The sequence below is a fragment of the Hyperolius riggenbachi genome, chromosome 9, assembly GCF_040937935.1.
Source record: "Hyperolius riggenbachi isolate aHypRig1 chromosome 9, aHypRig1.pri, whole genome shotgun sequence".
Lineage (NCBI taxonomy): Eukaryota > Metazoa > Chordata > Amphibia > Anura > Hyperoliidae > Hyperolius > Hyperolius riggenbachi.
The window spans coordinates 90,244,617-90,259,427 of NC_090654.1; the positions used below are offsets into that span (position 1 = coordinate 90,244,617).

Here is a 14,811-nt window from a genome sequence, read left to right on the forward strand (position 1 = left end):
AAACTGCATACATTTGCATCTCATTGACCATGCAGACGTACATATTGTCACTAAAGAGTTGGAGTCAACAAAACAAATGAGAAGGGGAGGGGCCTAACTAATACATTATTTATCCAAATGTACATTCAGTGCTACTGATTCTCCTTCTTTGAAATTTCCCTTTTTTTTTTTTTTTTTTTTTGCTGTTCCTCTGTATTGTGTACATTTTCCTCATTGGAATCTTGTCTGTCACATTAGGTCGACCGCTTCATGTTTGAAGGAGTGGAGATCCCATTGGTGTCCACCTGTGCTGTTTTCATCACTATGAACCCTGGCTATGCTGGTCGCACAGAATTACCTGATAACCTGAAGGTGAGCTCAGTGCATACCTCTTCCTCTGTCTCCAGTATAGTGTATGTGGAAGCTTTATTAGATATCTAGAAGACCACTATGAGTCTTATGCATTAATCAGGATCTTGCTCTTCTGTATCTCACTTCTTCCTCAGGCCCTCTTTCGTCCTGTTGCTATGATGGTGCCAGATTACGCCATGATTGCAGAGATCTCCCTGTATTCCTTTGGCTTCGATAACGCCAAAATCCTAGCCAAAAAAATCACCACAACTTTCAAGCTGTCATCTGAACAACTCAGTTCCCAGGTAGGCAGAAGTTCAACGTTCCTGTCTGTACTGTAGTGTGTTGTCTAGAAATGATTGGTGTTCAGTCACCAGCCTGTTCTGTAATCCAAGTTAAAATCAAAATATTTGCTCTATAAAAGAGGCACCACAGCGACATATAGTAGACTGTAATTTTTCTTTCTGCCCCAGTGCATTCTGGGAGACCAGATGGTGTTTCTGCTCAATTTGTAACACACAACAAACATTCTGTGTAAAGTCAAGAAAGTTTTTTTGTAAGAAACATAGTATCTCCATATTGAACAATGGGGGCTGGTAAGCCGTCACCATATGTGGCAGCACGGTGGCGTAGTGGTTAGTGCTCTTGCCTTGCAGCACTGGATTAATGGTTCAAATCCCAGCCAGGGCAACATCTGCAAGGAATTTGTATGTTCTCCCTGTGTATGGGTGGGTTTCATCCAGGCACTCCGGTTTCCTCCCACATCCCAAAAACATACTGATAAGTTAATTGGCTTCCCCTCAAAATTGGCCCTAGATTACAGTACATGCACTACATGATATAGACATATGACTATAGTAGGGATTACATTTTGAGCCCCTCTGAGGGACAGTTAAGTGACAAGAGAATATACTCTGCACAGCACTGTGGAAGATGTTAGAACTATACAAATAATAATAATAAATCACTTTGATTCTGTAATGCTGAAGCAGTTAATTAAGATTTATTTTTGCTCCAACACATATCCTCAAGTCAAACCAATAGGGGGACCATGAAAAATTATTTTCTTTCTACCAATAAAGTATATATTTAAAATCCTAAAAAAAAAGTATTTTGTGGTAAACTAATAAAAATAAAAGTATATTTAATGTGTACCTGTGGGGAGAAAGTGCCCCTAATGCCGCATACACGGCACGTTTATGCGCCGGTATTGAGCAAGCGGATCGATGCCGGCGCGTCACCGCTCGAGCGCGCGTGCACGGATCGATTCCCGCTCGTCCCGCGGGCGCTGCTAATCAGCGTTTCATTTCCTCCCATTGTTCTCCCTGCCGGTATTGAGCGCAGTATCGATCCGGCGGGGTATCGGACAGGTCGGAAATTACCATTCGAGCCATCAGCGGCTCGATTGATAATTTCAAACCAACCGTGTGTGCCCAGCATAAGGGGTTATCAGCTCATGAGGGGGAAGCCTCTGGTTCCTGGAGAGGCTTCCTCCTCCACCAGTTCCAGCTCTGGGACCACCGAAAAACTGCTTGTTCACAGCTCGTGCATGCGCTAGTGCGGAAAACAACTAGGCTGATTGGGTTTGTGCTACTGCGCAGTCACAAGCTTCCTGGGCTTATGCAGTAGCATGGACTTGATCAGGTGCAGCTTTTTCTGCTTGAGCCAGAGTGGAACAATGCTACTGCACAGGCACAGTGCGGCCGAGCTTTGGAGGTCCCATCACTGGATTAGCCTGGTGGAGAATGATGGGGGGGAAGCCTCTTGAAGATCCACAGGCTTTCCCTTCCGGAGGTAAGTATTCAGATATGCCTTTAGCAATCCTCACAGGATTCCTTTAAATATAAGTTTCATTCTTTTTCAATTTTCTTCCTCTGCTTTTTGTAGGATCACTATGACTTTGGGATGAGAGCCGTCAAAACTGTCATATCTGCTGCTGGAAACCTAAAGAGAGAGAATCCCACCATGAATGAGGTGATTAACCAAGACAAGGACTCAGTAGCAACATTGGTCAGATTGGTCTTTTTCATGATTGGTTATCAGTGATTAGCAGGTTCTGACTGCATCCTGATACATGTTAGATTGTAGAGGTCCTAAGCATATAGTAGATTCCAAAATACAACCCTATAATGTACAACAGGGGTGTCCAAACTATTTAGGCCAAGGGCCATATCGCCATTGCTGAGAGTGTTAGGGGGCCGAACTACCGAAATTAAACAGTTTTTGCTGATGGCCATTAGGTTTACTATGACTGTGACATTTTGTCAAATAAAACATTTCTATGATAAATAACCCATATACCGTGTGCAGTTAGCACAGTGGCAGCTGCTAATCAGTGGCTGTTACTGCGGCCGGCACAGTGGCGGCTACTAATCAGTGGCTGCTACTGCTACAATGATGGCTGCTAACCTGAAGGCGAGCAAAGGGGGAGGCAGAGTGGCAACACAAGGTGGCCCCTGCATGTACCACTGCAGCTACGACCTGCGGGCCGCATGGAGTTAACAACTGCAGAGAGCTTTTTGGGCCACCAGAAAGGGCTCATCGGGCCGTATTTGGCCCTTTGGACATGCCTGATGTACAACATTATTCTGCATCACTGCTACATTTTTCCTTAGAGATATGACACCTGCTATCTTTCTTGGCCTTCCTTGTAAGTCTCTGATTGGATAGTTTATTATTCCTTTGAAGAACTTCAGTCCCACCATGCTTTGCAAGGTTTTCTGTGGCACTAAGTCACATCACCTTTTCTTTTCTATGGTCCAACAGGAATTGATCTGTCTCAGGGCCATCCGAGATGTCAACGTTCCTAAATTCCTGCAAGATGACCTTAAGCTTTTCAGTGGAATCGTGTCTGATCTTTTCCCCCGCATTGAGGAAGAACACATCGACTATGGCAGCCTGGAGGAGGCAATTCGAAAAACAAGCATCCAGAAAAACCTAAAGGATGTGGATGGTAAGAAGGCACCAAGAATAACTGCTGAAAGATGGTGCTTGCATTACTAATTGTTCTTTAAAGAGAACACGAGGCGGGGTTCTGAGAATAAAATCCCCATAGAGAGGCTGGGTCTGTCTATAGAGCCCAGCCTCTGTTGCTATATAGATCGCCGCTAAACCCCCCCTGCGCTCTGTAATCGCCCCATAAAACACAGTCGCGCTGCTGACACGCAGCTTGTCAGAGCGCGCTGTGTTTACCTCTCCTCTGTCAGTCTCGCCGCTCCCCGCCTCCTGCATCGCTCCGGTCCCCGCCCACATCCCTTCCCTAGCCGCTGATTGGAGGGAAGGGTCGCGGGCGGGACCGGAGCGATGCAGGAGGCGGGGGAGAAGCCGAGACTGACAGAGGAGAGGTAAACACAGCCACACAGCGCGGCTGTGAGTTATGGGGTATTACAGAGCGCAGGGGGGCTTAGGGGCGATCTATATAGCAACAGAGGCTGGGCTCTATAGGCAGACCCAGCCTCGGTATAGGGATTTCATTCCCAAAACCCCACCTCGGGTTCTCTTTAAAGAGATACTGAAGTCTCTTTTTTTACCTTAATTTCTTATCCAGTCAGCATCAGCATTAAATCCTTAGCAGATTCGCCGCATCCCTGCGGCAAAACAAGTGATTTATGGCTTAGAAAGTTCCAGGGCACGCATCCTTCTTCTTCCTGTAAGAGGCAGAGCTGTGTGCCGTAGCTATGCCTCCTCTCCAGTCGACCTTCGTTTTCTTTCACTGAGAGGGGCAGGGAGAGGCAGATATCCGCAGAGATTGACTGGATAGGAGGCAGAGTTACAGCGCAAAGCTCTGCCTCCCCACGGCAGCACAATCTGCGACCTGCAATGTCGTGGAACTTTGCAGGTCTATTTCTAAGCCATAAATCACTTGTTTTGCCTGGGGGATGCAGCAAATCTGTTTAGGATTTAATGCTGAATTTAGGTAAAAAAGAGACTTCAGTGTTTTCTTTTTATTAATTGAGTACAAAACTATAAAAGCTTCTATGAAATACATTTTTCCTTCATATTTTAGGCTTTGTGACTAAATGTATTCAGCTGTATGAGACCACCGTGGTACGACATGGCCTGATGCTTGTTGGCCCAACTGGTTCTGGAAAATCTCAGGTATTCCTCACTATCCTTTCATTTTGCTGCTAGGTGATTGCAAATCCTAAAGTGTACCAGAAGTGACTTGTTTTATGATGAAAAAAACTTTATACAAATAGTATCAGTCCTACTTGGATCTCACCTATGTCCCTTTTTATTTTTTTCATTGCAAGGGTTAAGAAACCAGTGCTTTATTTGTGCACTTGGAGCAGTTACACTGCAGTAGCAGCTCACCTGAAAACCAATCAGAGACCAAAAAACTTCTGCCATGAAAACTTCAAAAGGTCATCATTTCTCTGTTGGAACTGAATGAAGCCATGACAGTGTGTTATTATATTTGGCCAAAATGTTCAGGCCTAGGTTTTCATCTCTTCAAATGAAAGTGAGAATCGGGGACTCTAGGAAAGTTGTATTTAGGATTAGTCCTGCAGCTTAGTGCAAGTTGATTTCTGTGTTTAAGGGTGGGGAAACTGGGGGTTGTGGGTTGATTCATGCTATCAGGCTCCAAACTGCTGGAGGGATTTTTTCATCAAGAAACTTAGTAACTTTTGACACACTATTGAGCACCATGATTTGTTTTGCAAAATAGTCCACGTTTTTTAGCGTTGTTGCTTCTAAAGGGAATCCTGAAATTAGTGTGTGATAAATTGCAGCTGTGCCTTCTGAAAAGGTGGTATACTATTGGTACATCAGTAAACCTTTCTAGCTTAACTCATGATTTATCTTTCCATATCTGTCTTAATTCATGATTTATCTCTCTGGATCTGACTAGCCCCGTGACATCTCTTCTTTTCTGTTTATTTCATGAATTACGATATTTTTCAGATCACTGACAAACTTTTTCACCCCAGAAAATGGGATGAAAAAGTCACTGTGTCTTATATTTCAAATACAGGGAGTTTCTGACTTACGAATGCCTACTGATACAAACCGCCGACCCACTGCGATGTTGGGGACTCTCTGTATTGTCCCTGTGTCCTCCTCCGCTCCCCTGTGTCCAACTCTGCTCCCCGTGTATAGTTATAAGCGGCTATTCGAGACCTCTCCTCTCTTTCACTGCCGCGCTCAGCAGAAGGCAGCACTAGGGGAGCAGTGAGGGAGGGGAGAAGTCTCTGATTGCTGCTGTAGCCGATGGATGAGGTGAGATGTGATGTCTCTGCTTGTAACTATATACGGTGAGCGAAGGGGGACACGGGAGGGAGTGGAGAAAGACATGGACAAACGGGACAGGGGGACAAACCTGGCACAAAGGGGGGCAGAGGAAGACACAGGAGGGCAAACAAGGACACACGGGGACCAACTAGCACACGGGGGACCAACTGGAGCATGGAGGAGGACACATGGGGGACACAGCATGACACAGTTGGACACAGGAGGGACATAGGAAGTACAAGGGGGACACAGTAATTGGGGGGAGAACATCTACAAGATGCCCCTGAACCATAGACGCACCAGGTTTAGTATATTTTTTTATCTGGTTTTTGTCCTCTAAACCCAGGTGCGTCTTATAGTCCAAAAAATATGGTAACTCTCTGTATAGTTGAGGTAAAAAATAAGTAAGGTGAGATAATTTAAAGGGATACTATAGGGGGGTCGGGGGAAAATGAGCTGAACTTACCCGGGGCTTCTAATGGTCCCCCGCAGACATCCTGTGTTGGCGCAGCCGCTCACCGATGCTTCGGCCCCGCCTCCGGTTCACTTCTGGAATTTCTGACTTTAAAGTCAGAAAACCACTGCGCCTGCATTGCCGTGTCCTCGATCCCGCTGATGTCATCAAGAGCGCACAGCGCAAGCCCAGTATGGTCTGTGTCTGCGCAGTACACTTCTGGTGACATCAGCGGGAGCGAGGACACGGCAACACAGGCGCAGTGGTTTTCTGACTTTAAAGTCAGAAATTCCAGAAGTGAACCGGAGGCGGGGCCGGAGCATTGGGGAGTGGCTGTGCCAACACAGGATGTCTGCGGGGGACCATTAGAAGCCCCGGGTAAGTTCAGCTCATTTTCCCCCGACCCCCCTACAGTATCCCTTTAAGAGGAAAACATTGTGAAGCAACCCTATGTGACTCAGGAGCTGCCGCCTGCCAGTAAAGCTAGCAATGGCTCTAATTATCTCACAGACTAAGCATTTATGAGAATTCCCTCGAGTTTGAGGAATTTTGAAAGGCAATTTTTTTAAAGATTTAAATTTCAAATGTTATTTGTAGTCAGGGTCCAATTCTACAATTCTAGCTTTTTATTTGACTTTTACTCTACTTTTGTATCCTTGTGATTATCTTGCATGTTTGTTCTATTAGTTTGTTTATTATGGGTTAATCTAAAATCTCTTTCTCTACAGTGTTACAGGATCCTGGCAGCAGCCATGTCATCTCTTAAAGGTCTCCCATCAGTTAGTGGGGGGACATATGAGACGGTTCACTACTATGTGCTGAACCCCAAATCTATCACTATGGGGCAACTTTATGGGGAGTTTGATCTCCTTACACATGAATGGTGAGTAATATGCATGTCCCAGAATCCCGATCTTTTATCTTGTAGATATTATGAGACAATAAGATAACATTGTCTGCTAGAATAGTTAAACCTGACAAAGCCTCAGCGTTAATTTCAGGTTTGAGAGCATGAAATGTAAGCTTACTTCCTGACTTGTGTGGGTAGAGTAGGGACCCTTTGAACTGAAGGAACCTCAATGCTGGTGAAAGAGTCTAGAACAGAATGCTTTTCCATGCAAGCCATTTTGGAAGCGAATATCCTCTATTTAGTTTAGCCAAATACAACTTGCTTTCAAGTTGTTTTTATCATTACTAGAGTTCCAGCTTGTTTGGAGTGTTTGAGTGCAGAGGGTTAATGATTGTTTGTTTATCTGCTAGAATGACTAAATCTGATATGGTGTTTATTTAATGAAGCAGTCAGTTTTTCATTTCCATCTAGTGGTAGTGCTTTTGCGCATCTACAATTTTTTTTGCAAATAAATACCACAATAACAACAACAATAAGGAAACATTTGTAAAGTGCTTTTCTCCTGTAGGACCCAAAGTGCATAAGCTTGTCTCAGATAAGTACATAGTAATGTATACAGGGCGAAAAGATTATGTGATCATAAATGCCAGAATAAACAGATGGCTTTTCAGTTTTAATTTAAACCTGGCTATGGTTGGAGCTGTCTTGATTAAGTTTGGCAAGGCATTCCACAGGGTAGGGGCAGCATGACAGAAAGCTCTGGCTCCAGAGGTCTTTAGTTGAACTCTGAGAGTGGTCAAGTTATTGGATCCTTTTGATGTGCTAAAGATACACAGAAAATAGAAATTGCCTCCTCTAGTGAAATAAATGAAAACACACTTAAAAGATATACTTAACACCCTACAGAAGTTTAAGAGCAAACAGTGCTGACAGAGGCTTGTGGTTGGAGCGGCAGCCCTCAACAGATTCCCCTTCAAATCCCTGTGAATGATCCTTCCATCAGGATGCTGCAGCTGAACACACTGTATGGAAGCTACGACGTCACTACGTGTTTTGGAGAACCTCCTTCGTCAGGTCAGAGGTGAAGACGCTGGCCATGGCTCTCTACTCCAACCGCAAGCCTCCATCAGCACAGTCTATTCTTGAACTTGTGTTGGGAATTGAGTATATCTTTTATGTGTGTGTTTTCATGTGTGTTCTTTTTCTGCTTGTCTTTACATCTTTTCACTATGAGTCGCAGTCTTCCTCTGTTGATGTGTTTCCCAAAGGAACTGTGCTCAACATATGTTTACTCTGGGACTTTTTGGGGACGATTTTGGCTTATATTTGTCTTCACAAGCTGATGTGTTTCTGGGTGTTCCAACATTCCGGTTTGGGTATTCTTTTCTTTGCCTAAAGTGCTGGGATTAATTGTTTCATATGCAAAGACTGATACTTGACAGCCTGATTAGTTAATAATCTGTCAGGTAATGAATCATTTTCTTTATCAGAGTAAGTTCTGGCTCAGCCCAGGTGAATTCCACTTCCTGTAGAGCAGGGGTGGCCAAACTTTTAGGCCAAGGGCCATATCGCCATTCTTGAGAGTGCTAGGGGTACGAACTAGCAAAATGAAACAGTTGCCCTTAGGTAAACTATGCCTGTGACAGTTTGCCAAAACATTTCCATGGGAAATAACCCATATATAGTTAGCAGTTAGCACAGTGGCAACTTCTAATCAGTGGCTGTTACGGATGCTGGCCCTTGCATGTTGCACCGCAGCTATGGCCTGCAGGCTGCATGGATTTTAGAACTGTAGAGAGCTTTGGGAACCACCAGAAATGGCTCAATGGGGCTGCATTTGGCCTCCTGGGCCAACATATCTGCTGAAGAGCAAAACATATTGCCTTTAAGTTAGAATTCAAGCTCATCTCTGGTGATAGTCAAAAACAATCTTACAGTTTATCTCCAGATTAAGAATAATTGTTCTGTTCCTCCATCCTATCCACCTAACACCAGTTTACAGAGCTCCCATTATCTTCTCAACTAAATTTCTGAGTTTCTCTTGTCTTTGTCAATGTAGGACAGATGGAATCTTATCATCGTTGATCAGAGGGGGTGCTGCCTCCACAGACCCTGATAAAAAGTGGTACATGTTTGATGGGCCAGTAGATGCTGTCTGGATTGAGAATATGAACACAGTTCTGGATGACAACAAGAAGCTTTGCCTGAGCTCTGGAGAAATCATTAAACTGACAGAGGTGACCCTAAAACAATGTTTACAGCTCTGGCATGTTCCTCGGTATTATGCAGAGAATTCCGATTTATTTACATCGGTTTCTACAACAGATGGGCTTACTCTCTAACATCAGCACCATAGTAGCCCACTATTATTATTATACATTGATGTAGCACTGTAGACCATCACTGTTCCTTTCGCTTATATCAGTGCACCAGAGAAGCTCATATTGTAATGTCCCACCACAATCTCACATTATATAGCAATTATTATTTAGTATTTATATACCCCCAACATCTTCCATAATGCTGTACAGAGTATATAATCATGTCACTTACTGGCCCTCAGAGGGGCTCACAATCTATGGGGCCCTCAGAGGAGCTCTCCAAGATGGAGGCACCGACTGGCAAATATACTGGACTATAGTACTGGAGACAGAGAGAGAGAGTGATGTGACCTGCAGTGTTGGGGATTATGCCATAGCTATTGCACGGAGGCACCGTTTCCTCCCACATCGAAAAACATATAGATGAGCTGACTGACTTCCTCCTAAATTAGCCCTAGATTACAATGGACATGTGACTATGGTAGGGATTATATTTGCCAGTCGGTGCCTCCATCTTGGTATGAAAGGATGGAGGATGGAGGTGGGCAGAGTGGAAATAAGCACTGTAGTGGAGAGGGCCAATAGGGTGAGTTTTGGTTTATGGCTCCATAAGCATCAACTATTAGATCTCTTATGAACTGTTGATAGCGTGGAAGAAGTAGCGGGTACCCATTTTGTTCAGTTTAGAAGTAGAAACAAAGATTCAATGGGCCGTGAACATGGGAGTCTCTTTGACTTAGGGCCTGTTTCCACTACACGCAGATTCTGCATGCAGACAACTGACTCCAATGAATGTCTATGGGCCTGTTTCCACTGAACACGATTTTACTGATGCAGATTTCCCATAGGCATTCATTGGAGTCAGTTTTCTGCATGCAGAATCTGCGTGTAGTGGAAACAGGCCCTTACTCCTAATTGGGTTTTCTTCCTATTTCAGTAAAATGTTACATGTTTATGTCCATGAGTATGATACTGTGGGATGTTCTATGTTATGAGCTCTTTGTTTCTTTGCAGGCCATGACCATGATGTTTGAGGTCCAGGATCTGGCGGTTGCCTCCCCAGCCACCGTCTCCCGCTGTGGCATGGTGTACCTAGAGCCCAGTATTCTTGGACTGATGCCCTTCACTGAATGTTGGTTGAAACAAATCCCTGCAGTGATGGAAGCCTATAAAGATCAGCTGGAGTCTCTTTTCACACGGTTCCTGCAGGTAACAAAATTTAGCACAGTTAAAAAAAATAATGCACAAAACAGAAAAAGAAAATCATCACAATTAGGATGAGAACCAGAGTTAAAATATACCTTGTGCAACTGGCTTCATGCCATATGACTGCAGGGTCTTTTCATGCTCCCGTGACAGAAAGAGGGAGGTCATTACAGTTGTAGGCAGGGCTGTGGAGTCGGAGTCGTGGAGTCGGAGTCGTGGAGTCGGGCAATTTTGGGTGCCTGGAGTCGGAGTCGGGAAATAATGCACCGACTCCGACTCCTAATGAATTTGTAACTGTAGTTAAAATAGAAAATATGATAAAATGTTCTATTTCTCAGATAATAGTCATTAAAAATAATGTATATATACAGTATATATACAGTAATAGCTGTGCTTAGTCTACAAAAATGAAATAAACCAATCAAAATTAGTTACTTGTGCTGCTTCAATGAAGCAGTCCCCGTATTTTTAAAGTCAGATATACATATCTGATTGTGACTGTATATATGATGTGTACACAGGAATCTCTTATATATACACTAAATAACATCTATGCTGTAAGTATAAAGCCTGATGTGTAGCTGTTTCACTAATAGAGATGGTCAATGAGATGGAAATAATTCTGCATTGATGCTGATTTATGCAAATGTATGCACTCCCTTTGCTGATGAAATCAAATAATTTGATATGTTATTAAAATTTGGTTTGGTGACTACAAATTAAAGGGAAACTGAGACGGGTGAAAAGTAAAGTTTTATACATACCTGGGGCTTCCTCCAGCCCCCTTCAGGCTAATCAGTCCCTCACTGTCTTCCACCACCCGGATCTTCTGCTATGAGTCCTGGTAATTCAGCCAGTCAGCGCTGTCCGGCCGCATGCCGCTCCCACAGCCAGGAACATTCTGCACCTGCGCAATAGTGCTGCACAGGTGTAGTATGCTCCTGGCGGCGGAGTGTGTGCATGTGCACTACGCCTGACTGGCTCAAGTACCTGGACTCATAGCAGAAGATCCAGGTGGTGGAGGAGGACAACGAGGGACTGATTATCCTGAAGGCGGCTGGAGGAAGCCCCAGGTATATGTATAAAACTTTAATTTCATCTGTCTCAGGTTTACTTTGTTACACAGTAGTACTATACTCTACATATGCACTCCCCACAGAGCTGCAGGGAATCCACTGAGAATGCTGTGCACATTGAACACGGAGGTGTTGTCTGTTTACAATCTCCTCATTCCCCTGCAGAATACCTGCACATCATTCTTACATGTACCCACACTTACATTGCCTAGGGCCTGATAGATGTTCTTTGTTCCGGTTTGTACCTTTTACAAGTACGCTTACCAAGGACTAGTTTTAGTCTAAAGGGAATAAATATAGTAGTCTACATATCCTTCTCACTTCAGTTGTCTTGTAAAATTCCTAAGCGTTGGCAGTTAAGAGACTAATTTCATGTTACATACTTTTAATCAACAAAATTGTAATATGCAAATTAGAGGAGTCGGAGTCGTGGAGTCGGAGTCGGTGGAATCCTAAACTGAGGAGTCGGAGTCGGTGGATTTTTGGACCGACTCCACAGCCCTGGTTGTAGGGTGAGGAGGATTCTGGGAAATCCTGACAATAAGCTGTAGTTATATTAAGAGTTTGATATGTTTATGTGGCAGGTATAGATCATCATAGCGTTCTGCAGCCTGATTAAAGCCTCATACACACTAGACAAGACAGAACATTTAAATCACACTTTTCTCCTGGTGGACTCGAAGTATTTTCGAGCTGAAGCCTCTTAGGGCACACTCCACATGCCAACAGGAGCATTAGGGAGCCTTACCCAAAGACTACTTATTATTTTACATACTGCCTTGAGCTGGGATTCAAACCCTTGTTAAAGACTCAATCCCTACATCAAAGGCAACAGCCTTAAAGAGACACTGAAGTGAAAAAATTACTAGAACATTAGTAGCAAAAAAAAATATTTTTATTTTCAGTTATACATTGCATCAATCTCTAATATTTGCAGTTTACACACTACTCAGCATTCTAAATGTTTTTACAGAACAGGCAGTGAAATTTTGACCTGTCCTGAACTGTTCTCTGCAAAAGAAAAACAATACAGTTCAGATAACAACCTTCAGAAAACAGACCTCTCTGCGACTTTGAAAGTCGTGGAGCTCAATGGCAATTTGCATAGATAACAACTGGAGTTTCTTAACTCTTCCCATACTGGAAACAATATTAGACTTCTGTCTCTGCTCCTAATGCTTTATGTCTTAGCTGTACTACACAACCAACTTATTATGTCATAATTTTTTTTCGCTTCAGTGTTTCTTTAACCAGTACGCTATACAGCTGACTACAGACTACTGTCAACTGGCAGCGAATCGGACACGATCCTTCGAGTGACAGTTTGTTGTCGAAGCTGTACAGACACGTCCCTGACCAGCAGGCTAATGACGCGTTCTGTTACTGCGTAAGCTGGCGGATGGACAATGTGTGGTGCACAATATAGGGGGTGGAGTAGAGGAGAAAAGAATGGCTGTGTTTGGGAGAGATGATCATACCTGCCAGATCATCTTGCTGAAGTATTGCGGCCACCGTAAACACACTAGATTCTCGCCAAGTTTAGTCTTAAGAATTTACAAAGTTTTAGAAAGCAATAACATAAAACTACAAAGCAGTTTGTTCAGCTTAGGTGTTATTAGTTCTCGACACCTCTAGAAGGATACAATTGATGGTGTATGTATGTTTGATCATTCATATGTCTATTAAATTAAGCAAAACTGTCTGCTTTACCATCAACATTCAGTCATAGTCCAATTGTCATTCTAGAATCTAGTCCATGTTTGAGTGTGAGAGAAAGACTTTGATTTGTTGCTTTAGGGAACATTTCTTTCACAAGTGGCTGCTTCAGCTTCAAATGTTTTTTGTTTTGTTTTTTTGGAGGAGGTAGGGGGCACAAATGGGGGCATGATTGCTGGCTGGTGGGGCCCATGTTTGTATGGCGAGCTTCAGATATTTTTTTCCTAACTCAGGTGATAAAATGAAGGCTAACTAGTTCAGCAATGATAGGAACCAAATGTAAATATCACAATTAGAACTCAGAGGCTTTTGAGCAGAGCAGATTGTTCCAACGATTGGTGCTATTATTGAAGAAAAGTTACCTACAGATGTACTTTGCTAGTTTGCTGCCATGATTTAATCCTTATTTGCTAGCAAGCTGCTCCTGTGTGGACAGATCACAGACAAATCATTCTAGCCCCCAGCCTGTGTCTCCTGATTCTGCAAGCAAGGAGAAGGGGAAGAGGCAGGAGGGAGAGAACATTGCGTGTGTAATTCCCTATCTTAGTAGCTAAGCATTGCTGGAGACTAGAGCTTCTATTTTACAGGCAGGACATTTTGAATCATGATTATTATCCTGGTTTACTTAACACCTACATAGACTCAGACTGACATGGAGAGTATTTTTTACAGACCCTATCCTTTTCACTGTACATTGCTGTAGCCTGTAAACAGTTAAAAGACATCCGAGGTGAAAATAAACTGATGAGAAAAACAATTGTATCTATCCTCACTCTCCTAAAATGAGTTTTTTGGATATCCCACAGTTTTATTTTATATTTAAATCTAGTTTTTATTGTTTCTTCTCAATGACACCTTCATTGAAGTATGCCAGAGCTCAAATATATTAACTATTATTGACCCTTTTTATCACTTTCCTGCTCTCAGAAGCCATTTACTGACAGGAAAGTGTTTTATGGCTGTAATTATTTATCAGTGAGAGTTGTGTTATAGTCTGACCCAGTCCTGGCCCAGATAGAAACTGTCACTTGCATACCTGATGTTTAACTTTTTCAGACAGAGAAAGAAAAAAAGGAACACAGCCTAGGTATTTGTGTGCTCGGCACTATAAATACACATGTCTATCTCATCATGTCACATGTCACCTCGGCTGTCCTTTAACTATATGTTACTGAGCAGGGGGGACACTTAGGGGGGCAAAGTGATTCCTGGCGGCCCAGTGCCCCAATGTAGCGCCATCCATGTCTTTCATATGCACTATGAATGACCCAGTGTTTAGTGCCATGTAATTCAGTGCATGTGATTGTCTTTCTTTTTCTGTTTAGGATTCTATACGATTTGTGCGTCGGTCAGTGAAAGAAGTGATCGCTTCAACTGACAGTAACCTGGTGATGAGTCTTCTCAAGCTGCTGGAATGCTTCTTCCAGCCCTTCATCCCCCGAGAGGTGCGTCAGCTTCCCCCACAGTGGGGTTTATTGTGAGCAGCATGGAGTTGGTTTACTGAGGTTGGAGGACAGTGGAGGATACTAAATTACATAAAGCATCCTGCAAACATGGATGGATTTAAAACATTATTTCAACCCTCATCTAAAGTTAAGTATTCGCCTAAAGATGGACCAGGGATGC

At 43.3% G+C, this 14,811-nt stretch overlaps 1 protein-coding gene across 1 annotated transcript in view; it reads left to right on the top strand.

The window, feature by feature from the left end:
* DNAH1 (dynein axonemal heavy chain 1) overlaps window positions 1-14,811 on the top strand; it is a 117,633-nt gene that overhangs the window by 47,310 nt on the left and 55,512 nt on the right. The window contains exons 32-40 of the mRNA XM_068253183.1: window positions 238-351; window positions 486-635; window positions 2,218-2,304; window positions 3,097-3,283; window positions 4,337-4,428; window positions 6,745-6,899; window positions 8,926-9,103; window positions 10,202-10,396; window positions 14,511-14,630. Coding sequence (XP_068109284.1) covers window positions 238-351; window positions 486-635; window positions 2,218-2,304; window positions 3,097-3,283; window positions 4,337-4,428; window positions 6,745-6,899; window positions 8,926-9,103; window positions 10,202-10,396; window positions 14,511-14,630 — 1,278 coding nt within the window. The remainder of the gene's footprint in view (window positions 1-237; window positions 352-485; window positions 636-2,217; window positions 2,305-3,096; window positions 3,284-4,336; window positions 4,429-6,744; window positions 6,900-8,925; window positions 9,104-10,201; window positions 10,397-14,510; window positions 14,631-14,811) is intronic.